The sequence below is a fragment of the Leucopleurus acutus genome (genome assembly GCF_964270905.1).
Source record: "Leucopleurus acutus genome assembly, chromosome: 20".
Classification (NCBI taxonomy): Eukaryota; Metazoa; Chordata; class Mammalia; order Artiodactyla; family Delphinidae; genus Leucopleurus; species Leucopleurus acutus.
In genome coordinates this window covers 44303052-44329294 of record NC_139162.1, presented here as the reverse complement: position 1 = coordinate 44329294, position 26243 = coordinate 44303052, and the positions used below count along the sequence as shown (strand labels likewise).

At 37.5% G+C, this 26243-nt stretch overlaps 1 protein-coding gene across 1 annotated transcript in view; it reads right to left on the bottom strand.

Moving 5' to 3' along the window:
- Positions 1-979: 979 nt before the first annotated feature.
- The window catches only part of LOC309976309 (uncharacterized protein), a gene marked incomplete at its 3' end in the record, with an annotated part of 39606 nt that continues 14342 nt past the window's right edge, over positions 980-26243 (bottom strand). The window contains exons 5-7 of the mRNA XM_082861889.1: positions 15980-16906; positions 15449-15787; positions 980-984 (exon numbers count right to left, since the gene is read on the bottom strand). Of these exons, the coding sequence (XP_082718015.1) occupies positions 980-984; positions 15449-15787; positions 15980-16906 (1271 nt within the window). The remainder of the gene's footprint in view (positions 985-15448; positions 15788-15979; positions 16907-26243) is intronic.

Below are 26243 nucleotides of genomic sequence, written 5' to 3'. Positions count from 1 at the left end.
AGGCCCACGCATACAGCAAATATGGGAAGTTCCTCTGTAGGAAGTCCATTTTTATCATGCATCAGAGATCTCAAATAGAAGATAAACCCTTTCAGTGTCCTTACTGTGGGAATAGCTTTAGAAGGAAGTCATATCTCATTGAACATCAGCGAATCCACACAGGTGAGAAACCTTATGTTTGTAGTCAATGTGGAAAAGCCTTCCGTCAAAAGACAGCCCTCACTCTTCACGAGAAAACACATATAGAGGGGAAACCCTACATTTGTATGGATTGTGGGAAGTCCTTCCGCCAGAAGGCAACCCTTACTAGACATCACAAAACACATACAGGAGAGAAGGCCTATGAATGTACTCAATGTGGAAGTGCTTTTAGAAAGAAGTCATACCTCATTGATCATCAGAGAACACACACAGGAGAGAAACCATATCAATGTAATGAATGTGGGAAGGCATTTATCCAGAAGACAACCCTCACTGTACATCAGAGAACTCACACAGGAGAGAAACCCTATATTTGCAATGAATGTGGGAAGTCCTTCTGCCAAAAGACAACCCTCACTCTCCATCAAAGAATTCACACAGGAGAAAAACCCTATATTTGTAATGAATGTGGGAAGTCCTTCCGCCAGAAGGCAATCCTCACTGTTCATCAGAGAATACATACAGGAGAGAAATCCAATGGATGTCCTCAGTGTGGGAAAGCCTTTAGTAGGAAATCAAACCTCATTCGCCATCAGAAAACTCACACAGGAGAGAAACCATATGAATGTAAAGAATGTGGAAAGTTCTTCAGTTGTAAGTCAAACCTCATTGTCCATCAGAAAACTCACAAGATAGAAACCATGGGAATTCACTAAAATCTGTGACTTTTTTGGTGAAAACTTTTAAAGTCATAGTAAACCCTGTACATGATGTTGCTTGCAAGTGTAATAATATAAAACAGTTTAAGGTACTGTACCACATATTTACCTACTATTTGCTAGCCTATAAAACACACAAAAGGAATTACTGGACAAATTAAATGATAAAAGTCATTGAAAATACAAGCTTAAAATTTTTATTAGATTCACCAGACATAAATTCCTCTATCAAATTGCTACAAACATTTTAAATTGCTTATTTTAAATTTTAATATATACCTTGTTGTGACCCAGTAATAAACAGTAGGCTGCCTGGCAGTGGTCCATGGACCACACTGTGAACAGAACTGCTTTAAAAGAAAGATGGTGTGACTGTATTTCTCATTGCAAATATGGTATAAAATTTGTTACCTCCTCAGAGTTAACCACAGTTCTAACTTCTAACGTTATAGTTTTTGCATATAATAAACCTTTATATAAATTATACATGTATTCTTTCATATATGGCTTGTTTCATCCATCACTCTGTCTTTAAAACTCATCATTAGTGCATGTGGCAGAAGCTTATTTATTTTCATTCTGTATAAAATTCCATTATATGATTATATTTCAATTTATCCAATCTACTGTTTATGGACTTTTTTTTATTGTTTACAGCTTAGGGTCATAATAAATAATGCTTGTTGAATGTATTTATATTTTGGTGTACATATATTCATTTCTCTCGTGTATATACTTAGGAGTGGAATTGCTGGGTCCTGGGGTATATGTATGTTGATACTATCAAATGACTCATAACTTTCATAACATGAGATAATTCACTCTGAAGGAAGACAGCTGTAAATAGTATCAATATGGTGATGGTTCAAACCAAGAATTCATACTACAGGGAAACTCTATGAATGTTGTGAAAACTGGGAATCCAAATATAATGCATGTCCAAAGGCTTTTAGCCACAGCTCAAATCCTAAATACCAGACACATGTAATAAATGTGAGACTGCCTTTACCCATAAGAATGCCTATTTGAAATCAAAGTCATACTAGAGAAAGGGAGGCATCTAGTATCTTCCTTGCTCAACATTAGAGAATTCTAACTGGATAAAATACTATCTTACTGGTCATATAAAAATGATAAATATGGAAAAGCTTATAGCCATAGCTCAAATCCTTACAACACCAGGGAATTCACAATGGATGGGAACACTTCAAATGAAATGACTGTAAGAATGATTAGTTATAACTCACTCTATACAACAGCAAAGAATTCATACTAAAGAAAGGAAGGTTGACAAGGGAACAGATGAGGCTTCAACTCTTAACTCTGGGGAAAGCTGTTTCCATGAAAGAAGTCCAACCATACCGAGATCATGATGCTAGAGAGCCTATGTGTAGGCACCCTAGTCAATAGCCCCAGCTAAGCACCAAGCCGTTATCCAGTATCATCTGCCAACTATATGAATGGGCCATCTGGGGCAAGTCAAGTCTTTAGATGACTGTAGCTGCTCTGACATCCAACTGGAACCACATGAGAGATCCACTCCCCTCTTCCCAAGCAGGAACTGCTCAGCTGAGGCTGCCTCAAATTTCTGACCCTCAAAATTAAATGGTCACATTTTAAAATTAAATTTGATGGATTAAAAGAAGGGGAAAATAATCTCTTTGTATCTGTATTATAAAAATGAAGGTAAGAATATTTGGATTCCAGGGTCAATGAGCAAAAGTGTGGTGACTATGAGGTGATCAAGGCATGAGCAAAAACTGGCCCTGAAATACAGTTGAAGTTTGGACTGTAATTTTTGTTTACAATTACATATCTAAATAACAATTCAGTGAGGAGTCCATATACATATCTTTTTTTCATCCTTATCTTTTTTTTTTTTCTCCTGTTCTGGTAGTAAGTTACACTCATCAACTTGATTACCAATGCAAATGTATACTTCCCAATTTTGTGAAAAAAATTAAAATAGCCCCAAAATACCAGCTGTGGACAGTGCAGAGAGAAGTAAGTCTATCTTTGAAAGATCCTGTGCAGAGTCATTTCATGAACTAAGGTGAAGATAGAAATCAAGATATAGAATCCAATGGACATAAGTACAGCCATATCCTTGTAGGAGGTACCTTTGAATGCCTTGAAGAAAGCCTAAGTGAAATTTTGCTTTCTAACAAACGTTCAGGAAAATTAGGTCCAATAGATTTATTTTGGTATGAAACAGGATTGGGCTATATTCCAGACTCCTGTGTTAAGATTTATTTTGAAGAAGTTGAAAATGTTCTTTTTCTTTAATTTTTATGGGTCCTTATTTTATGAATTGATAAATATATGAAATGAGGATTTTCATCTAACTGATCTTTTGGTCAGTGAAGTTTGTGCAGCTCTGAGGAGTGGACATGGTTTTGGAATCCAAGTCCACTTATTCCTAAATATATACAACAAGATAGAAATTAATTTGAAAATTCATATTTTGTAGACATAACTGCAAGGTCATAGGACACAAGAGAATTAACATGGGCAAAGATTTCGTCAGTTCAAAAGAACTAACAAAACTCCACAGAGTATATACATGTAATGCTTTCCTTTAAAAGCAAAGGATGGGGCTTCCCTGGTGGCGCAATGGTTGAGAGTCCGCCTGCCAATACAGGGGACGCAGGTTCGTGCCCCGGTCCGGGAAGATACCACATGCTGTGAAGCGGCCAGGCCCATGAGCCATGGCCGCTGAGCCTGTGCATCCGGAGCCTGTGCTCTGCAATGGGAGAGGCCACAACAGTGAGAGGCCCACGTACCGCAAAACAATAAATAAATAATAAAAGCAAAGGATGCAGCTTACCAAGAGAAAGGGTAGGCAAGCATTTGGTTGGGGGGAGTCCAGTTGCAAGCTCCCCAGTGTCCTTATTCACACAGAGACTGCACTCTTACCTCCTGACTGAACCACTAAGATCTGTGTGAATCTTGGCTCTGGGAGAGCTCAAGGCAGAAGTTCCCCACAAGGGTTTTTATGCCCCTCTGTTCACTGGTCACACAGTCAAGCCAGGTTATCTAATCGTTTTTGTGAGTAAACAAATCGACTCTGGGCTGTCTCTGAGGAAGTTTTCAACTTTAAACAGCACCTTATATATCCCTCTGCCCTTATCTCAATCAAAGTCAACATCAGACATTCAAGCATCATGGAGATAATGTTAGAGATTTTCCAGTCCAACTATAAATCAATTCCATCCTATAAACATGGTTCCTACAACTCCTATGTATTTTCTGATAATTTGTGCATGCAAATAAGCATGTCGCCTCACTTCTTGTGTCCCCAGTATCATATTGTGTATAGTGCATCTCAAACCTGAAACATTTTTGCCAGGTAATACTTGAATATCTTCACTTAATTTGTGGTCCAGAAATAGTGCCAGACTTGTCATGCCCTGCCTTATAAGTAATATACAACAGCCAAAACACAGATATCAACACTGGTCTCTATAAACTGGGGCTTCTCAGAATCATAGATGTGTGACAGTACCAAGCAGTGAAGAGGATGTGAAACAAATGGAACTCTCATACACTGCTAATGGGAATGCAAAGTGGTAAAACCACTATGGAAAACAATTTGGTCATTCTTAAAAAGTTAAACATACACTTCCCATGTGACCTAGCAATCCCACTTATATTTAGCCTAGAGAAATGAAAACTTATGTTCACACAAAAACCTATTCATGAATGTCTATAGTATTATTATTTATAATCACTAAAAACTGGAAACAATCCAAATGTTTTTCAATGGATAAATGGATACACCATGGTACATCCATAAAATGGAATGTTACTCAACAATAAAAATAATGAACCATTGACACATGCAACATCATGGATAAAACTAGTCTCAAAAAGTTACATACTGGGAGAAGCTTCAAGATGGCGAAGAGTAAGACACTTCCTCCCCACAAATACATCAGAAATACATATACATGTGGAACAACTCCTACAAAACACCTACTGAACCCTGGCAGAAGACCTCAGACCTCCCAAAAGGCAAGAAACTCCCCACGTAGCTGGGTAGGGTAAAAGAAAAAAGAAAAAACAGAGACAAAGAATAGGGATGGGACCTGCACCAGTGGGAGGGAGCTGTGAAGGAGGAAAGGTTTCCACACACTAGAAGCCCCTTTGCGGGCGGAGACTGCGGGTGGCGGAGCGGGGGAGCTTCAGAGTCACTGACGAGAGCACAGCAACAGGGGTGCGGCGGGCAAAGCAGAGAGATTCCCGCACAGAGGATCGCTGCCGACCAGCATTCACCTGCCCGAGAGGCTTGTCTGCTCACCTGCTGGGACGGGTGGGGCCTGGGAACTGAGGCTCGGGCTTCGGTCGGATCCCAGGGAGAGGACTGGGGTTGGCTGTGTGAACACAGCATGAAGGGAGCTAGTGTGCCACAGCTAGTCGGGGGGAGTCTGGGAAAAAGTCTGGAGCTGCCGAAGAGACAAAAGACTTTTTCTTGCCTCTTTGTTTCCTGGTGCACAAGGAGAGGGCATTAAGAGTGCTGCTTAAAGGAGCTCCAGAGACAGGCGTGAGCTGCGGCTATCAGCGTGGACCACAGAGATGGGCGTGAGACGCTAAGGCTGCTGCTGCAGCCACCAAGAAGCCTGTGTGCAAGCACAGGTCACTATCCACACCACCCCTCCTGGGAGCCCGTGCAGCCCGCCACTGCCAGAGTCCCGTGATCCAGGGACAACTTCCCTGGGAAAATGCACGGCACACCTCAGGCTGGTGCAACATCATGCCAGCCTATGCCACTGTAGGCATGCCCCGCATCCGTACCCCTCCCTCCCCCCAGCCTGAGTGAGCCAGACCCCCGAAGCAGCTTCTTCTTTAACCCCGTCCTTTCTGAGAGAAGAACAGACGGCCTCAGGCAACCTACACGCAAAGGCGGGTCCAAATCCAAAGCTGAAACACTGGGAGCTGTGCAAACAAAGAAGAGAAAGGGAAGTCTCTCCCAACAGACTCAGGAGCAGCGGATTAAATCTCCACAATCAACTTGATGTACCCTGCATCTGTGGAATACGTGAATAGACAACGAATCATCCCAAATTAAGGAGGTGGACTTTGGGAGGAACTATATATATTTTTTTCCTTTTTTCTCTTTTTGTGAGTGTGTATTTTTATGCTTCTGTGTGTGATTTTGTCTGTATAGCTTTGCTTTTACCATTTGTCCTAGGGTTCTGTCTGTCCATTATTTTCTTTTTTCATTTTTTTAATACTTAAAATTTTTTTCTTAATTATTTTTATTTTAATAAATTTATTTTATTTTATTTTATATTCTTCTTTTTTTCTTTCTTTTCTCCCTTTTATTGGGAGCCATGTGGAGGACAGGCTCTTGGTGCTCCAGCCAGGTGTCAGGGCTGTGCCACTGAAGTGGGAGAGCCAAGTTCAGGACAGTGGTCCACAAGAGACCTCCTAGCTCCAAGTAATATCAGAGAAAATCTCCCAGAGATCTCCATCTCAACGCAAAGACCCAGCTCCACTCAACGACCAGCAAGCTACAGTGCAGGACAACCTATGCCAAACAACTAGCAAGACAGGAACACAACCCTATCCATTAGCACGGAGGCTGCCTAAAATCATAATAAGGCCACAGACACCCCAAAACACACCACCAGACGTGGACCTGCCCACCAGAAAGACAAGATCCAGCCTCATCCACCAGAACACAGGCACTAGTCCCCTCCACCAGGAAGCCTACACAACCCACTGAACCAACCTTAGCCACTGAGGAAAGACACCAAAAACAACAGGAACTACGAACCTGCAGCCTGCAAAAAGGAGACCCCAAACACAGTAAGATAAGCAAAATGAGAAGACAGAGAAACACACAGCAGATGAAGGAGCAAGGCAAAAACCCACCAGACCTAACAAATGAAGAGGAAATAGGCAATCTACCTGAAAAAGAATTCAGAGTAATGACAGTAAAGATGATCCAAACTCTTGGATATAGAATGGAGAAAATACAAGAAACGTTTAACAAGGACCTAGAAGAACTAAAGAACAAACAAACAGAGATGAACAGCACAATACATGAAAATAAAAATTCTCTAGAAGGGATCAATAGCAGAATAACTGAAGCAGAAAAACGGATAAGTGACCTGGAAGATAAAATAGAGGAAATAACTACTGCAGAGCAGAGTAAAGAAAAAAGAATGAAAAGAATTGAGGACAGTCTCAGAGACCTCTGGGACAACATTAAATGCACCAACATTCGAATTATAGGGGTCCCAGAAGAAGAAGAGAAAAAGAAAGGGACTGAGAAAATATTTGAAGAGATTATAGTTGAAAACTTCCCTAATATGGGAAAGGAAATAGTTAATCAAGTCCAGGAAGCACAGAGAGTCCCATACAGGATAAATCCAAGGAGAAACACACCAAGACACACATTACTCAAACTATCAAAAATTAAATACAAAGAACAAATATTAAAAGCAGCAATGGAAAAACAATAAGTAACACATAAGGGAATCCCCATAAGGTTAACAGCTGATCTTTCAGCAGAAACTCTGCAAGCCAGAAGGGAGTGGCAGGACATATTTAAAGTGATGAAAGAGAAAAACCTACAACCAAGATTCCTCTACCCAGGACATATTTAAAGTGATGAAAGAGAAAAATCTACAACCAAGATTACTCTACCCAGGACATATTTAAAGTGATGAAAGCGAAAAACCTACAACCAAGATTACTCTACCCAGCAAAGATCTCATTCAGATTTGATGGAGAAATTAAAAGCATTACAGATAAGCAAAAGCTAAGAGAATTCAGCACCACCAAACCAGTTTTACAACAAATGCTAAAGGAACTTCTCTAGGCAGGAAACACAAGAGAAGGAAAAGACCTACAATAATAAACCCAAAACAATTAAGAAAATGGGAATAGGAACATACATATTGATAATTACCTTAAATGTAAATGGATTAAATACTCCAACCAAAAGACATAGACTGGGGCTTCCCTCATGGCGCAGTGGTTGAGAGTCCGCCTGCCGATGCAGGGGACACGGGTTTGTGCCCCAGTCTGGGAGGATCCCATATGCCACGGAGCGGCTGGGCCCGTGAGCCATGGCCGCTGAGCCTGCGCGTCTGGAGCCTGTGCTCCACAAATGGAGAGGCCGCAACAGTGAGAGGCCCGCATACTGTCAAAAAAAAAAAAAAAAGACATAGACTGGCTGAATGGATACAAAAACAAGACCCATATATATGCTGTCTACAAGAGACCCACTTCAGACCTAGGGACACATACAAACTGAAAGTGAGGGGACAGAAAAAGATATTCCATGCAAATGGAAATCAAAAGAAAGCTGGAGTAGCAATTCTCATATCAAACAAAATAGACTTTAAAATAAAGACTATTACAAGAGACAAAGAAGGACACTACCTAATGATCAAGGGATCGATCCAAGAAGAAGATATAACAATTGTAAATATTTATGCACCCAACATAGGAGCACCTCAATACATAAGGCAAATACTAACAGCCATAAAAGGGGAAATTGACAGTAACACAATCATAGTAGGGGACTTTAACACCCCACTTTTACCAATGGACAGATCATCCAAAATGAAAATAAATAAGGAAACACAAGCTTTAACTGATACATTAAACAAGATGGACTTAATTGATATTTATAGGACATTCCATCCAAAAACAACAGAATACACATTCTTCTCAAGTGCTCATGGAACATACTACAGCATAGATCATATCTTGCGTCACAAATCAAACCTTGGTAAATTTAAGAAAGCTGAAATCATATCAAGTACCTTTTCCGACCACGATGGTATGAGACTAGATATCAATTACAGGAAAAAATCTGTAAGAAATACAAATACATGGAGGCTAAACAACACACTACTTAATAACCAAGAGATCACTGAAGAAATCAAAGAGGAAATCAAAAAATACCTAGAAACAAATGACAATGAAAACACAACGACCCAAAACCTATGGGATGCAGCAAAAGCAGTTCTAAGAGGGAAGTTTACACCTATACAAGCCTATCTTAAGAAACAAGAAACATCTCAAATAAACAACCTAACCTTACACCTAAAGCAATTAGAGAAAGAAGAAAAAAAATCCAAAGTTAGCAGAAGGAAAGAAATCATAAAGATCAGATAAGGAGATGGAAGCAACCTAAGGGTCCATCATAGGATGAATGGATAAAGAAGATGTGGCACATATATACAATGGAATATTACTCATCCATAAAAAGAAACGAAATTGAGTTATTTGTAGTGAGGTGGATGGACCTAGAGTCTGTCATACAGAGTGAAGTAAGTCAGAAAGAGAAAGACAAATATCGTATGCTAACACACATATATGGAATCTAAGAAAAAAAAATATCATGAAGAACCTAGGGGTAAAACAGGAATAAAGACACAGACCTACTAGAGAATGGACATGAGGATATGGGGAGGGGGAAGGGTAAGCTGTGACAAAGTGAGAGAGTGGCATGGACATATATACACTATCAAACGTAAAATAGATAGCTAGTGGGAAGCAGCCACATAGCACAGAGAGATCAGCTCCGTGCTTTGTGACCACCTAGAGAGGTAGGATAGGGAGGGTGGAAGGGAGGGAGACGCAAGAGGGAAGAGATATGGGAACATATGTATATGTATAACTGATTCAGTTTGTTATAAAGCAGAAACTAACACACCATTGTAAAGCAATTATACTCCAATAAAGATGTAAAAAAGAAAGAAGTAAATGAAAGAGTAATGAAGGAAATGATAGCAAAGATCAATAAAACTAAAAGCTGGTTCTTTGAGAAGATAAACAAAATTGACAAACAATTAGCCAGACATATCAAGAAAAAAAGGGAGCAGACTCAAATCAATAGAATTAGAAATGAAAAAGGAGAAATAACAACTGACACTGCAGAAATACAAAGGATCATGAGAGATTATTACAAGCAACTATATGCCAATAAAATGGACAACCTGGAAGAAATGGACAAATTCTTAGAAATGCACAACTTCCAAGACTGAACCAGGAAGAAATAGAAAATATGAACAGACCAATCACAAGTACTGAAATTGAAGCTGTGATGAAAAATCTTCCAACAAACAAAAGCCCAGGACCAGATGGCTTCACAGGTGAATTCTATCAAACATTTAGAGAAGAGGTAACACCTATCCTCTCAAACTCTTCCAAAATATAGCAGAGGGAGGAACACTGCCAAACTCATTCTACGAGGCCACCATCACTCTGATACCAAAACCAGACAAACATGTCACAAAGAAAGAAAACTACAGGCCAATATCACTGATGAACATAGACGCAAAAATCCTCAAAATACTAGCAAACAGAATCCAACAGCACATTAAACAGACCATACACTATGATCAAATGGGGTTTATTCCAGGAATGTAAGGATTCTTCAATATACGCAAATCAATCAACGTGATACACCATATTAACAAGTTGAAGGAGAACAACCATATGATCATCTGAATATATGCAGAGAAAGCTTTTGACAAAATTCAACACCCATTTATGATAAAAACCCTCCAGAAAGTAGGCACAGAGGGAACTTTCCTCAACATAATAAAAGCCATATATGACAAACCCACAGCCAACAGCATCCTCAATGGTGAAAAACTGAAACCATTTCCACTAAGATCAGGAAAAAGACAAGGTTGCCCACTCTCACCACTATTATTCAACATAGTTTTAGCCACAGCAATCAGAGAAGAAAAAGAAATAAAAGTAATCCAAATTGGAAAAGAAGTAAAGCTGTCACTGTTTGCAGATGACATGATACTATACATAGAGAATCCTAAAGATGCTACCAGAAAACTACTAGAACTAATCAATGAATTTGGTAAAGTAGCAGGATACAAAATTAATGCACAGAAATCTCTTGTATTCCTATACACTAATCATGAAAAATCTGAAAGTGAAATTAAGAAAACACTCCCATTTACCATTGCAACAAAAAGAATAAAATACCTAGGAATAAACCTACCTAAGGAGACAAAAGACCTGTATGCAGAAAATTATAAGACACTGATGAAAGAAATAAAGATGATACAAATAGATGGAGAGATATACCATGTTCTTGGATTGGAAGAATCAACATTGTGAAAATGACTCTACTACCCAAAGCAATCTATAGATTCAATGCAATCCCTATCAAACTACCACTGGCATTTTTCACAGAACTAGAACAAAAAATTTTGCAATTTGTATGGAAACACAAAAGACCCCGAATAGCCAAAGCAATCTTGAGAACGAAAAAAGGAACTGGAAGAATCAGGCTCCCTGACTTCAGACTATACTACAAAGCTACAGTTATCAAGACAGTATGGTACTGGCACAAAAACAGAAAGATAGATCAATGGAACAGGATAGAAAGCCCAGAGATAAACCCACGCACATATGGACACCTTATCTTTGATAAAGGTGGCAGGAATGTACAGTGGAGAAAGGACAGCCTCTTCAATAAGTGTTGCTGGGAAAACTGGACAGGTACATGTAAAAGTATGAGATTAGATCACTCCCTAACACCATACACAAAAATAAGCTCAAAATGGATTAAAGACCTAAATGTAAGGCCAGAAACTATCAAACTCTTAGAGGAAAACATAGGCAGAACACTCTATGACATAAATCACAGCAAGATCCTTTCTGACCCACCTCCTAGAGTAATGGAAATAAAAACAAAAATAAACAAATGGGACCTAATGAAACTTCAAAGCTTTTGCACAGCAAAGGAAACCATAAACAAGACCAAAAGACAACCCTCAGAATGGGAGAAAATATTTGCAAATGAAGCAACCGACAAAGGATTAATCTCCAAAATTTACAAGCAGCTCATGCAGCTCAATAACAAAAAAACAAACAACCCAATCCAAAAATGGGCAGAAGACCTAAATAGACATTTCTCCAAAGAAGATATACAGACTGACAACAAACACATGAAAGAATGCTCAACATCATTAATCATTAGAGAAATGCAAATCAAAACTACAATGAGATATCATCTCACACTAGTCAGAATGGCCATCATCAAAAAATCTAGAAACAATAAATGCTGGAGAGGGTGTGGAGAAAAGGGAACACTCTTGCACTGCTGGTGGGAATGTGAATTGGTTCAGCCACTATGGAGAACAGTATGGAGGTTCCTTAAAAAACTAAAAATAGAACTACCATATGACCCAGCAATCCCACTACTGGGCATATACCCTGAGAAAACAAAATTCAAAAAGAGTCATGTACCAAAATGTTCACTGCAGCTCTATTTACAATAGCCCGGAGATGGAAACAACCTAAGTGTCCATCATCGGATGAATGGATAAAGAAGATGTGGCACATATATACAATGGAATATTACTCAGCCATAAAAAGAAACGAAATTGAGCTATTTGTAATGAGGTGGATAGACCTAGAGTCTGTCATACAGAGTGAAGTAAGTCAGAAAGAAAAAGACAAATACCGTATGCTAACACATATATATGGAATTTAAGAAAAAAAGGATGTCATGAGGAACCTATGGGTAAGGCAGGAATAGAGGTGCAGACCTCCTAGAGAGCGGACTTGAGGTTATGGGGAGGGGGAAGGGTGAGCTGTGACAGGGCGAGAGAGGGTCATGGACATGTACACACTAACAAACGTAGTAAGGTAGATAGCTAGTGGGAAGCAGCCGCATGGCACAGGGATATTGGCTTGGTGCTTTGTGACAGCCTGGAGGGGTGGGATGGGGAGGGTGGGAGGGAGGGAGACGCAGGAGGGAGGACATATGGGAACATGTGTTTGTGTGTGACTGATTCACTTTGTTGTAAAGCAGAGGCTGGCACACCATTGTAAAGCAATTATACCCCAATAAAGATGTTTAAAAAAAAAGCATCAAATTATAAAGGAAGATAGCAAAGAAAGGAAAAAAGGGACACACAAAAAACGAAAACAATGAACAAAATGTCAATAAAAAGACCTTACCTATCAATAATTACTTTAAATGTAAATGAAATAAATTATTTAATCCAAAGATAGTAGAGTAGCTGAATCAATCAGTAGTGTAGTTGAAGGGATTGAAAAAGAGATCCAACTTTTTGCTACCAACAAGAGACTCACTTTAAGGATACCCAAAGGCTGAAAGTGAAAGGATGGAAAGAGATATCCTATGCAAATGGTAACCAAAAGAGAGCTGGGATGGCTATACTTATATCAGACAAAATAGACTTTCAGTTGGAATCTGTCACAGAGAATAAAAAAGGTCACTATTATGATGTGGCCAATTCATAAAGAAGATATAATAATTGTAAATATATATGCACCAAATATCTGGGCACTTAAATATATAAGGCAAATATTAACAGAACTGAACGGAGAAATAAACAGTAATACAGTATTAGTAGGGAACTTCAATACCCCATTATCAACAATGGATAGTTCATCCAGACAGAAAACACTACAGAACAAATGAATATAATGGACATACATAGAACATTCCATCCAACAGCAGCAGAATACATATTTTTTCTCAAGCACACACGGAACATTCTCCAGGATAGATCATATGTTATGGCACAAGTCTTAACACATTTAAGAAGACTGAAATCATATCAAGTATCCTTTTGACCACAATATTATGAAAATAAAAATCATTAACAGGAGGAAAATTGGAAAATTCACAAATACATGAAAATTAAACACACTCTTTAACAAGCAATGGATCAGAAATCAAAAGGGAAATCAAAAAGTATCTTGAGAAAAATGAAAATAGAAGCAAAACATACAAAAGCAGATGGGCTAAAGCAAATGCAGTTTCAAGAGGGAAGTTTATAGAGATAAAAGCCTGTATTTTTTTTAAAAAAAGAAAGATCTTAAGTAAACTACCTAACTTAATGCCTTAAGAAACTAGAAAAAAGAAGAATGAAGGCCAAAATCTGCAGGTGGAAAAAAGATAACATTAGAGCAGATATAAATGACACAAAGACTAGAAAGACAATAGAAAAGATCAATAAAACTTTTCCTTTGAAAAGATGAAGTTGAAAAACTTTTAGCTAGTCTAATCAAGTAAAAAAAGAAAGATAGGGCTTCCCTGGTGGCGCAGTGGTTGAGTGTCCGCCTGCTGATGCAGGGGACACGGGTTCGTGCCCAGGTCCAGGAAGATCCCACATGCTGCGGAGCGGCTGGGCCTGTGAGCCTTGGCCACTGCGCCTGTGCTCCGCAACGGGAGAGGCCACAACAATGAGAGGCCCGCATACTGCAAAAAATAAAATAAAAAGATAGGACTCAAATAAATAATGTTATAAACAAGAGAGAAGAGTTCCAATATTGCAGAGCAGGCAATGAAGAATTTGGAGCAGAAAGGCAGTAAATAGTTGGTACAGTATTTATAAATCCCTCTAATACATTAAAATTAAATAAAAGTAGGCTAAAATGTGGACTGATTAGAACATCATGAATCATGGATTATGATTAATCCACTTTTGTCCAAAGAATTTTTAAAATTTAATTCCTGGAAGAATACAAAAGAAGTGACAGCTATAGTTACCCCTGTGTAGGGAAAGCAGATGGTTATAGGACTAGATATTAGGGAAGATTTTATTTTCACGTTATTTTGGGTAATTTTTGAACTTTTATAGTATCTGCTTTTATTTCCCATTTTTTTAAACTACAAAATTAATGTAACAACAGAACAGACACACACTTTCATGGTTGGGAATCTACCAATAGAAACATAAGAATGACAATCTAAGAATGTTTATTGCACGATCATTTCTGGTGAAAAAGAAGTAGAAACAATTTGAATGTCTACAGTAGGGAATGGCTCAAAATACTGGCATACATCCCATAGTAGAAATATTCTGAAACTTTAGAAAGAATGAGTCAGATTTACAGTATTGGCCTGGGAAAATGTCCATGATTATTTAAGTGTAAAGGGCAAAATGCCACAAAATATGTCACTATAGGGGGTAAATCCTTTCACAGACATGCAATAAAGCCTTCATATGTGCAGATATGTTCGAGCACGAAGAAAGAAGCAACACACATACATATTGGTTATTTCAGGGATTTGTGGGAGGGGAAGAAATTGTTTTCATTTTATTTCTGCCCCACTTCACTGGTTTCAGTGAAAACAAATAGTTTTATAAAATTTATTTCCAGTATTGATCATTACAATAATTCAGAAATAGCACTGATACCAGAGCAATTTTTTCCTTTTAATAACTTTTCCATTTTCCCACTTGAAAAAAAAAAGAGTTCAAAGATTACTAAAATAAATTAATACTAATGAAACCCAGTATTTTACCAACATTTTCCTTAAAGAAGAAAAAAGTATATCCCCCCAAATAATTTCATGATACTAGACTAGGATGGGGAGAGAGGAAAACTTACTGAAGTCTCAACAGTATGAAGTGTCTGATGTACATTAAATTGTAAGCCATGGTTAATGGCCTTCCCACATTCATATGGTTTCTTCCCAGAATGAATTCTCTGATGGTGTGAGAAACTTGAATGATAGCTAAAGGTCTTTCCACATTCCTTACATTCAAACGGCTTCTCACCAGTATGAATTCTCTGATGTTGAATAAGGTGTGAATGAAGTCTAAAGGCCTTACCACATATACATTCATGAGGTTTCTCACCAGTGTGAATTCTCTGATGTCTTTTGAGGTGTGAGCACTGCCTAAAAGCCTTCCCACATTCCTTACACTCATAGGGTTTCTCACCAGTATGAATCCTCCGATGTACAGTAAGTTGTAAGCCATCACAAAAGGCCTTCCCACATTCACTACATTCATAAGGTTTTTTGCCGGAATGAATTTTCTGATGGTGAGAGAAGCTTGAGTGATAGCTAAAGGCCTTTCCACATTCTCTACATTCATAGGGTTTCTCACCAGTGTGAATTCTCTGGTGTATTGTAAGGTGTGATCGATGTCTGAAAGTCTTTCCACATTCTTTACATTCATAGGGTTTCTCACCAGTATGGAGTCGCAGATGTTCAGTAAGTTGAAAGCCACGAATAAAAGCCTTCCCACATTGCTTACATTCATAGGGTTTTTCACCAGTATGAAGTCTCTGATGTTGAGTAAGCTGTGATCGCTGCCTAAATGCCTTCCCACATTCCTTACATTCATAAGGTTTCTCACCAGTGTGAATTCTCTGATGTAGAATAAGTTCTGAGCCATAATTAAAGGTCTTCCCACATTCTTTACACTCATAGGGTTTCTCATGACTATGAAGTCTCTGACTTATGGTAGGGGATGATTGATGCCTGAAAGTCTTTCCACATTCTTTATATTCAAAGGGTTTCTCACCAGTATGGAGGTGCAGATGTTCAGTAAATTGAAAGCCACAAATAAAAGCCTTCCCACATTGCTTATATTCATAGGGTTTTTCACCAGTATGAAGTCTCTGATGTTGAGTAAATTGTGATAGCTGCATAAAGGCCTTCCCACATTCCTTACATTCATTGGGTTTCTCACCAGTGTGAATTCTCTGATGTAGAATAAGTTCTGAGCCATAATAAAAGGCCTTGCCACATTCTTTACATTCATAGTGTTTTTCACCTTTATGAATTCTCAAATGTTGTTTAAGTTGTGAGCAATGAATAAAGGACTTCCAACATTCCTTACATTCATTGCACTTGTTACTGTTTTGAATTCTCTGTTGTTTAGTAAGGTATGATGTATCAACAGTTTCTGCACATACCTTACATTCAGAAAGTTTTTCTTTAGAATGAGTTTTGTGAGGACTAAAGAATAAATTGTAACTGAAGTTTTTTCTACATTCTTTACATTCAAAGATTTTCTGTCTATTATAAAATTCCTGAGTGAACAAAATATGTTGGCTAAAAATGGGCATGCGTTCATGGTTGATAATAAACTGCCTGAAATAGCCCTTCTGTTTTCCCTGTTGTCTCTCAAACTGACTTTTGCATGCCCAAATATCTCTGAAAATGGATTTCTCAGGACTATGGCTTTTAAATGGTCCCATGATAGCCCATTGGGATGATTCTGTCTCATAAATGTTTCTTTTTGGAGATAACTTCTTGGCCTCACACTTGGACACCAAGTCTGAAAGATAAGAAACACATTTTAATTGCTAGTTTTGTGTTACAAGAGAATTGAAATACCTCTGGTAGAAAAGAGAGAGAATTGAAAATAAATACCATCATGCAATTGAATGAAAATAGAGTAAGGAGAATGCAAAGAAATGAAAGCTCATGAAAGAAAAGTGAGGGAGTTAATTAACAAGTCAAGTCAGTGGTTCTGAAATTTTGATCCACATCAGAATCGCCTTGGGAATTTGTTGCAATTATGGATGTTTACAAAACATTCTAGATCACCTGAATCAGAGTCTACGAGAGTCTACGAGAGTCTGTATATTTTAACACTCTCCACCAGGCCAAAGGATTATGTGATATCTGCTAGTTGTCCCCAAACATCTATTATTCCCCTTTTGTACACTGATTGAACCCTTGGTTTTTAGTTGAGAACAGGCTGCCCAATATAAACATTGCACTTCCCAGGACCCTTTGCAGCAGAATATGCCATGTAACTGGATTCTGCCAAAAGAAATGCAGAAGTATTATGTAGTAGCTTCTGAGAAGTTTTTTAATTTTTAAAAAATTTTATTTATTTATTTTTGACTGCCTTGGTCTTCGTTACTGCCATGGGCTTTTTCTAGTTGTGGTGAGCAGGGCCTACTCTTTGTTGCAGTGCACAGACTTCTCATTTCGGTGGCTTCTCTTGTTGCAGAGCACAGGCTCTAGGTGTGTGGGCTTCAGTAGTTGTGGAATGCGGGCTCAGCAGTTGTGGCTCGCGGGCTCTAGAGCGCAGGCTCAGTAGCTGTGGCGCATGGGCTTAGCTGCTCTGCGGCATGTGGGATCTTCCCAGACCAGGGATCGAACCCGTGTACCCTGCATCGGCAGGTGGATTCTTAACCACTGCACCACCAGGGAAGTCCTGAGCACTTTAAGAGTAAGCTTGCCCACACCCTATATCTGTTATTCTTCTGATTCCTCAGCAAAGCCAGCTGCAATGTGCATTTGATGTCATGTCTGTCACAGATGATTTTGCAGAACAGAGTTGCCACTCCAGCCTGGACTTTAATGAAAGAGAAAATTAACCCTCTAAATAGTTTAAACTACAATTATTTGGGGGTCTCTGTCACATACAGCCAAACCTATATCCAAACTAATACAGCCTTCCATTGAACTGTTTGAGACCAACAGCTACATAAAGCATTCTATGCTAACGCAATTTATTTTTCCATTTTCCTAATGATGATCATTTGGGTTGTTTCCAGTTGTTGGCTATTATGGTTAGTACTGCTATCAACATCCATGCACATTTCTTTTGGTGGAAACAGGACTTTCTTCTAGGTGTGAAATTACTGCATCAGATGATATGCATTTGTTCAGCTTCAGTTGACACTATGCAACAGTTTTCTAATTTACAATTCCATCACACTCTAAAAGAGTTCCTGTTCTTCATATCCTCAGCAACACTTGTAATTGTCAATCTTCTTTTAAGCATCCTGGCAGATGTGTTGTGATATTGGATTGTGGTTTAATTTGTAATTTTGCAGGCTGAATACTTTGCCATATGTTTATTGGCCAACTGGATATCTTCTTTAATAAATTGCCTATGCAGGTGTTTTGTCCATTTTTATTAATTTTTGGGGCAATAAAATACATACAAAATCCACCATTTTAACCATTTTGAAGCATACAATTCAGTAACTTATAGTACATTCCCACTGTTGTGCAACCATCCGATTCCTAATTCCAGAATATTTTCATCATGCCAGAAAGAAACCTCACACCCATGATCATGTTCTATTCTCCTCTCTGCCCTGCCCCCAGCAACAACCAATCTGCTTTATGTCTCTGAAATTGTCAAGAAATTTCATAAACACGAAATCATACAATATGTGACCTTTTGTGTCTGATCTCACTCAGTATGTTTTCAAGGTTCAGTGATGCTGTAGCACATATCAGTACTTCATTTCTTTTTATGGCTGAGTTATATTTTATTGTACAGATAACCATATTTTGTTTATCCATTCTCCAGTTGAGGGACATCTGGGTAGTTTCTGGGTTGTATTTTTCTTTTTGATTTGTAGGAATTCTTAATTTATTCTGGATATAACCAACTACATAATGCGAGTATCTTTTCCCACTCTGGGGCTGGCCCTTTCTCTCTCCTAATACTATGTTTTGATAAAAAGAAATTCTTAATTTTAAGATAGTCTAATCCCAAGTTCATAAAAATATACTCATATAATCTTCCAGAAGCTTTTACTATTTTACCTTTCATATTTATATCTATAATCCACCTAGTGGATTATAGAAATCACTATGAGGTAGAAATCAAGTGAGGTAGAAGTCAAGACTCTTATTTTTCAATAGATATCAGCACCACTTACTGAAAAGACCATCCTTTCCCTGACTCTGTGTTATATCAAATGACTTTGTATGTTAGTCATTTTCTCTGTAATCCACTCCAATAAATATTTCAACTCCCATAGCTCTGTTGAAACATTTCTAGCTAAAGTAACTAACAAAATTACTTTACCAAAATCAGTGCTCAAATGCCAGTCAACACTCTATTTGACTCATTAGTAGCATTTGACACAACTGATCAATCCCTTTGCTTCCTGTATACCATATTCTCCTGGTTATCCTCCTACCTCTTTACTTATATTCAGTTCACCTTAATGAATTCTCCTCCACTTCCTGACCTCTAAATGTTGGAATGTCCCAGAACTCAGGCTCTGGCCAGCCCTCAATCTACACTCTTTCCCTTAATAGCAGTCTGGCTTAAATACCAATAATATAATGCTAAGTCTTAAATTTATACCTCTAAAAAAATTTTTTTAATTATGATAAAATACACATAACATAAAATTTACTATCTTACCCACTTTTAAGTGTTTAGAGCAGTAGTGTTAATTATGTGCATACTGTTGTGCAACGAATCTCCAGAACTTTTTCACCTTGCAGAACTGAAACTCTGTACCCATTAATAACTCCCCATTCTTCCCTCTTCCAGTTCCTGGCAACCACCATTCTACTTTCTGTTTCTATGGATTTGACTACTCTAGATACCTCATATCACTGGAGTCATACAGTATTTGTTGTTTTTCTGAATGTGACTGACTTATTTCACTTAGCATAATGTCCTCAAGGTTCATTCATGTTGCAGCGTGTGTCAGGATTACACACACACACACACACACACACACACACACACACGACCACCACACCACATTTTGTTTCTTCATTTGTTTGTTGATGAAACCTAGATTGCTTCCACCTTTTGGCTACTGTATGTAATGTTGCTAAGAACATGTGTGTACAAGTATCTGTTTAAGTTGGTAATTCTAGTTGTAATTTTTTGAGGAACCACCATACTCTTTTCCCACAGTGGCTGAACTATGTTACACTCCCACCAGCACAAGGGTTTCAGTTTCTCCACTGCCTCACCAATACTTGTTATACTTGTTTTTTGACTGTAACCATCCTAATGGGTGTGAGGTGATATTTCACTGTGGTTTGGATTTGCATTTCCCCAGTGGCTAGTGATGTTGAGCATAGTTTCATGTGTTTGCTGGTCATTTACATATCTTTTTTGAAGAAATATCTATTCAAATCCTTTTCTCATTTTTAAAATTGAGTTGTTTGTTTTTCTTGTTTTTGGTAGGAGTTCTTTATATATTCTGGATATTAACCCCTTATCAGATACGTGACTTACAAAATATTTTTTCCTATTCCATAGGTTGCATTTTCACTTTATTGTGTCCTTTGATGTCTATACTTCTAGCTTTTATCTTACCCCTAAGCTCCATATTTATCACCTAATTGCCTAGTTGAAATCTTCATGTAAATATATAATAAGTACCTCAACCATAACATGTCCAAAGAGAACTTGCAAATCCCTTTTTTAGATTCATTCATACTCCAGCTTAACCCATCTTAGTAAATGCAACCATCTTTTACCAATAGGTTAAGCCAAAAGCCTAGTTTTTTTCTTCTTACTCAACTTACAGTCTATTAGCAAGCATGGTCAACTTGTTCTTTAATATATATATAATGACATAATCATTTATCAGCACCACTTCTATTACAGTCTAAGCTACCATTGTTATACTACTGCAGTAACTCTCAAATTGGTCTCCTGCTCTCTTTCTTGTTCCACTAAACACATCATATCTTAGTGACAACACATAACTTTTGCTCTCAAATGCCTCTAATAGTTTCCCATCACATTTAGGAAAAAAATATAATGCTCTATAAGGTCCCCTCTTACCAAAACGTGTAGGATGCAACTAAAGCCACATTTAGAGGAAAATCTATGGCCTTAAATGCAAATAGAAAAAAGAAATTCTTAAAGTCAATCACCTAAACATCTATTTCAAGAAGTTAGAAGAATAGCAAACTGAGACCTCAAAAAGTAGAATAAAGTAAAAAACAAAGATAGGCAGAATAAATAAAACAGAAACAAATATATAATAGGATTTCTGGCAAGACTGGCCAAGAAAAATAGACTACCTTACAGATTAAATGTTAATTACAAAGAAAAAAAATACAGTGGAGTAACCTGGCAAACACCACCCAAACCAAGTGATCAAAGGTAACAACACTAATAATGGGACAGAATGACATTATGTGCCTCCGTAAATAATACACTGAGAAAGATAGGTCACCAATGCAATAATCCTACCAAAAATGTATAGCCTGAGTTTAATCTGGAAGAACCTACAAATATTCTCTAATTGAAGGACATTCTATAAAAGTGGCCAGTATTCTTCAAAAATACCAGCCATAAAATCCAAAGAAAGGCTGAGGAACTTTTCAGATTAAAGTAAAGAGAAATGTAATGTGAGATCCTGAGTCAAGTGAAAAGGACAATATTTGGAAAATTAGTGGAATATAATACAGACAATAAATGAGATAATAGATTTAGATAAATGTAAAATTTCCTGAATTTATGAAATGTAAGAGAATATCCTTGCTCTTAGGGAAGATAACTATTTAGGGTAAAAAGACTTAAATGAAATAATAAGGAAAATATGACAAAAATATTACCAGCTGGTGAATCTAGGTGAACAGCATATGGGAGTTTTTTTAGGTTATTTTGCACCTCTTCCATAAGTTTAAAATTAATCCAAAATAAATTTTTATTTCATAAAAGAGAGAAAAGGTACAAATAACCAATCTTAGGAATGAAAAGGGAAATATCATTACAAACAAATGCATCCTCTTATAGAGTTACATTCTACTGGGATAACATCTAATAAATGATTAGTAAATGAATTAGTAAGTCAGATGGGAAAAAAATGCTATAGAAAAATAAAGAGGAAAAGAGATACAAGGTTATAATGGAAGGTTTGAGATATATGGCAACAATTTTCCTCCAAAAAGAATCGAGACTAAAGGTATCAGCTTTACCTTCTGAGGGGCTGGAAACTAAAGGTCAGCCACATGGGTAGCCAACAAGGAGCCCCAATACAAATTCTGGACAGTAAGGCTCAGGTGAGTTTCTCTATTTGGCAATATGCCCAAATGCATATTGTTACACATAGTTGATGGGAAAAGTTAGCACTGTCCATGACTCCACTGGGAGAGGACAATGGGTAGCTCCACACTTGGCACTCTCCTAGGCTCTGCCCTATGTACTTCTTCCTTTGGCTAATTTTAATCTGTATCCTTTTGCTGTAATAAACTGTAACTGTGAGGATGATAGCTTTCAGTGAGTTCTATGAGTCCTTTTAGTGAATTATCAAACACAAGGGTGGTCTCAGAAACCATTGCAATTGCAATTGATGTCAGAAGTGAGGGAAGACTCCTGTAGACGGCTCCCTCTAATTTTCACATGAGACCATAATAAAATCAAATTATAAAAGAAAGACAACAAGAAAATCTCCAAACACCTCCAAATAACACACTTCTAAATAATCTATGGGTGAAATTACAAGTCTCAAAGAAAAACAATTTTTGAAGGATTATAAGGACATGTATATCCTTTATATACATGGATATATATATATATATATAATTATATATAGATAATCCATCATAATGATACTAAGAACACCACATATAACTTTACACTCATAACTTTGACTTAGAAGAAATATACCAATTCCTTGAAAATCACAAACTACCAAAACTCAGCCAAGATGAAGTAGGTAATCTGAATAGTCCTATAACTATTATAGAAATGGAATTTATAATTTAAAATAGATCCTGAAAAAGAAATATCCAGGTCCAGATGGTTTCACTGGTAAATTTTACCAAACATTCACCTCAATTTCTTCCACGAAAGGATGAAAAGGGAACACTTCCCAACTTACTTTATGAGGCCATTATTATTCTTATACCAAAAGCAGGCAAAGGCAGCATGCACACGCACATGTGTGCACGCACGTACACACACACACACACACACACACACACACACAAAGAGAAAACTACAGGCCAGTATCTCCCATAAACTTAGATGAAAAAATCCTGAATTAAATTTTACCAATCAAATTCAGAAGTGAATAAAAGGAATAATATATCATGACTAAGTGGAATTTTTACAGGTGTGAAAGGCTGGTTCTGCATTCAAAAATCAATGTAATCCATCATACCAAAAACTAAGAAGAAAAATCACATGATCATATTAACATTCATTAAAAAAAAAACTCAGGGCATTAAAAAGAGAGGGGACCTTCCTCAACCTCGTAAACATCATATACAAAAAATCTACTGCTAACATCATACTTAATGGCAAAAGACCTTACCCCTGAATGCTTTCCCTCTAAAATTAAGAAAAGAGGCAAGGATGTCCACTATTACCACTCTTATCCAACACAGAACATATTTCTAGCTAACAAAAAGGCAAGAAAAAGAAAGGGCATAGGTTGGAAAAGGAAAAAAAAAAAGACTCTGCAGATTATATGATTGTCTACAAGAATGAATCTACAAGGAAAAATTAGTACTAGTTAGTATTAGTACTAACTAGTACTAATAAGTGCATTGAGTAATGTCATAGAATACAAGATTAACATACAAAATTGGCCGAATTTCTGTACACTGACAATGACCAAATAGAAACCAAAATAAAAATGCAATACCACTTACAAATGCTCCAAGATTAAAATAAAGAAATACTTAGGTAAAAAATTAACAAAACATGTACAGAAAATATATGATGAAAATTATAAAATGCTAATAAAAGAAATCAAAGGAAAAAATCTTGGAGAAATGCTGTTCATGGATTGGAAGACTCAACAGAGTAAAGATGTTAATTCTCTAATTTCATCTATAGGTTTAACATAATTCCTATTTAAATCTCAGCAAGTTTTTTTGTACATAGATACAAGCTTATTCTAAAATTTATATGCAAAGAAAAAGGCCCCAAGGATAGCCAAAATTTTTTTTGGAAAATAGTATAGTGGGAAGAATCACTCTTTCCAATATTAAGGCTTACTATATAACTGCTGTAATCAAAAGTATGGTACTAGCAGAGGAGTAGTTACAAAGATCAACGGTACAGAACATAGATCTCAGAAATGGAGCCACACAAATGTGCTCAACTAATTTCTGATAACGGTGAAAAAGCAACTCAATGGAGGACGGATAACTTGTTGAAAAAAATGGTGATGGAGAACTAGACATCCATAGGTAAAAGTTAAACCTTGACCTGAAGTCTCACATCTTCTACAAAAAGGTACTCAAAACGGATTACAGATTTAAATGGAAAATGTAAAACTATAAAAGTTCTAGAAAAAAACATAGAAAACCTTTAGGACCTAGGACTACGTGGTGTTCTTAGACTTAACACCAAAAAACAAAACCAAACAAAAAAACAACAACAAAACCCCCTAACAATTCATAAGATTTAAAAGATGAATAAAGGCTAGACGTCATCAAAATTAAACTTTTCTCTGCAAAAGACAATGTTAAAAGGATTAAAACACAAATTATAGACTTGGAGAAATTATTTCTTTAAGTCACATATCCAACAAAGGCCTATCTATTGGGTTGGCTAAAAAGTTCCTTAGGTTTTTAAGTAAAAATAAAAGACACAGTTTTCATTTTCATCAAGAACTTTATTGAACAACGTATTCACCGTTTTGTTCCACTACCTTCTGCCATTTTCAGGCAACTTCCTAATTCCATCTTCCCAAAACTTTTTATCTTTTTGAGCAAAGAACTGTTCCAAGTACCTTTTACAGTCTTCCAGGCATTGAAATTTTTTCCATTAAGGGAATTTTGTAAAGACTGAAATCAATGGAAATCCGAAGGTGCAATGTCTGGTGAATACGGTGGATGAATCAGAACTTCCCAGCCAAGCTGTAACAGTTTTTGTCTGGTCATCAAAGAAACGTGCAGGGCTTCCCTGATGGCGCAGTGGTTGAGAGTCCGCCTGCCGATGCAGGGGACACGGGTTCATGCCCCGGTCCGGGAAGATCCCACATGCCGTGGAGCGGCTGGGCCCGTGAGCCATGGCCGCTGAGCCTGCGCATCCAGAGCCTGTGCTCTGCAACGGGAGAGGCCACAACAGTGAGAGGCCCGCGTACCGCAAAAAAAAAAAAGAAAAGAAAAGAAACATGCAGTCTTGCGTTATCCTGATGAAAGATTATACGTTTTCTGTTGACAAATTCCAGACGGTTTTCATTGAGTGATGCTTTCAGTTGGTCTAATTGGGAGCAGCACTTGTTGGAATTAATCGTTTGGTTTTCTGGAAGGAGCTCATAATAGAGGACTCCCTTCCAATCCCACCATATACACAACATCACCTTTTTGGATAAAGACCGGCCTTTGGTGGTTCACTCTGCTTGCCTCATGATCTCTTCCATTCCACATTATTGTACAGTATATATTTTCCATTGCCCGACACAATTTGTTTTAAAAACAGAACGTTTTCATTACGTTTAAGTAGAGAATCGCATGCGGAAATACGGTCAAGAAGGTTTTTTTCGCTATGTGGAACCCAAATATCAAAATGATTAACATACCAAGCTGGTGCAAATGATTTTCAACGCTTGATTTGGATATTTTGAATATGTCGGCTATCTCCCATGTGGTGTAACATTGATTGTTCTCAATTAATGTCTCGATTTGATTGCTATCAATTTTAACTGATCTACCCGACTGTGGAGCATCATCCAGTGTGAAATCTCCAGCACGAAACTTCGCAAACCACTTTTGTCATGTTCGATCAGTCACAGCACCTTCTCTATACACTGCACAAACCTATTTTTGCATTTCAGCTGTGTTTTTACTTTTCTGGAAATAATAAGGCATAATATGCCGAAAATGTTGCTTCTTTTCTTCCATCTTCAGTATCAAAATAGCTACACAAAAATTCACCAATTTTGATTTTTTTAAAAAATGTACTCTGATATGACAGG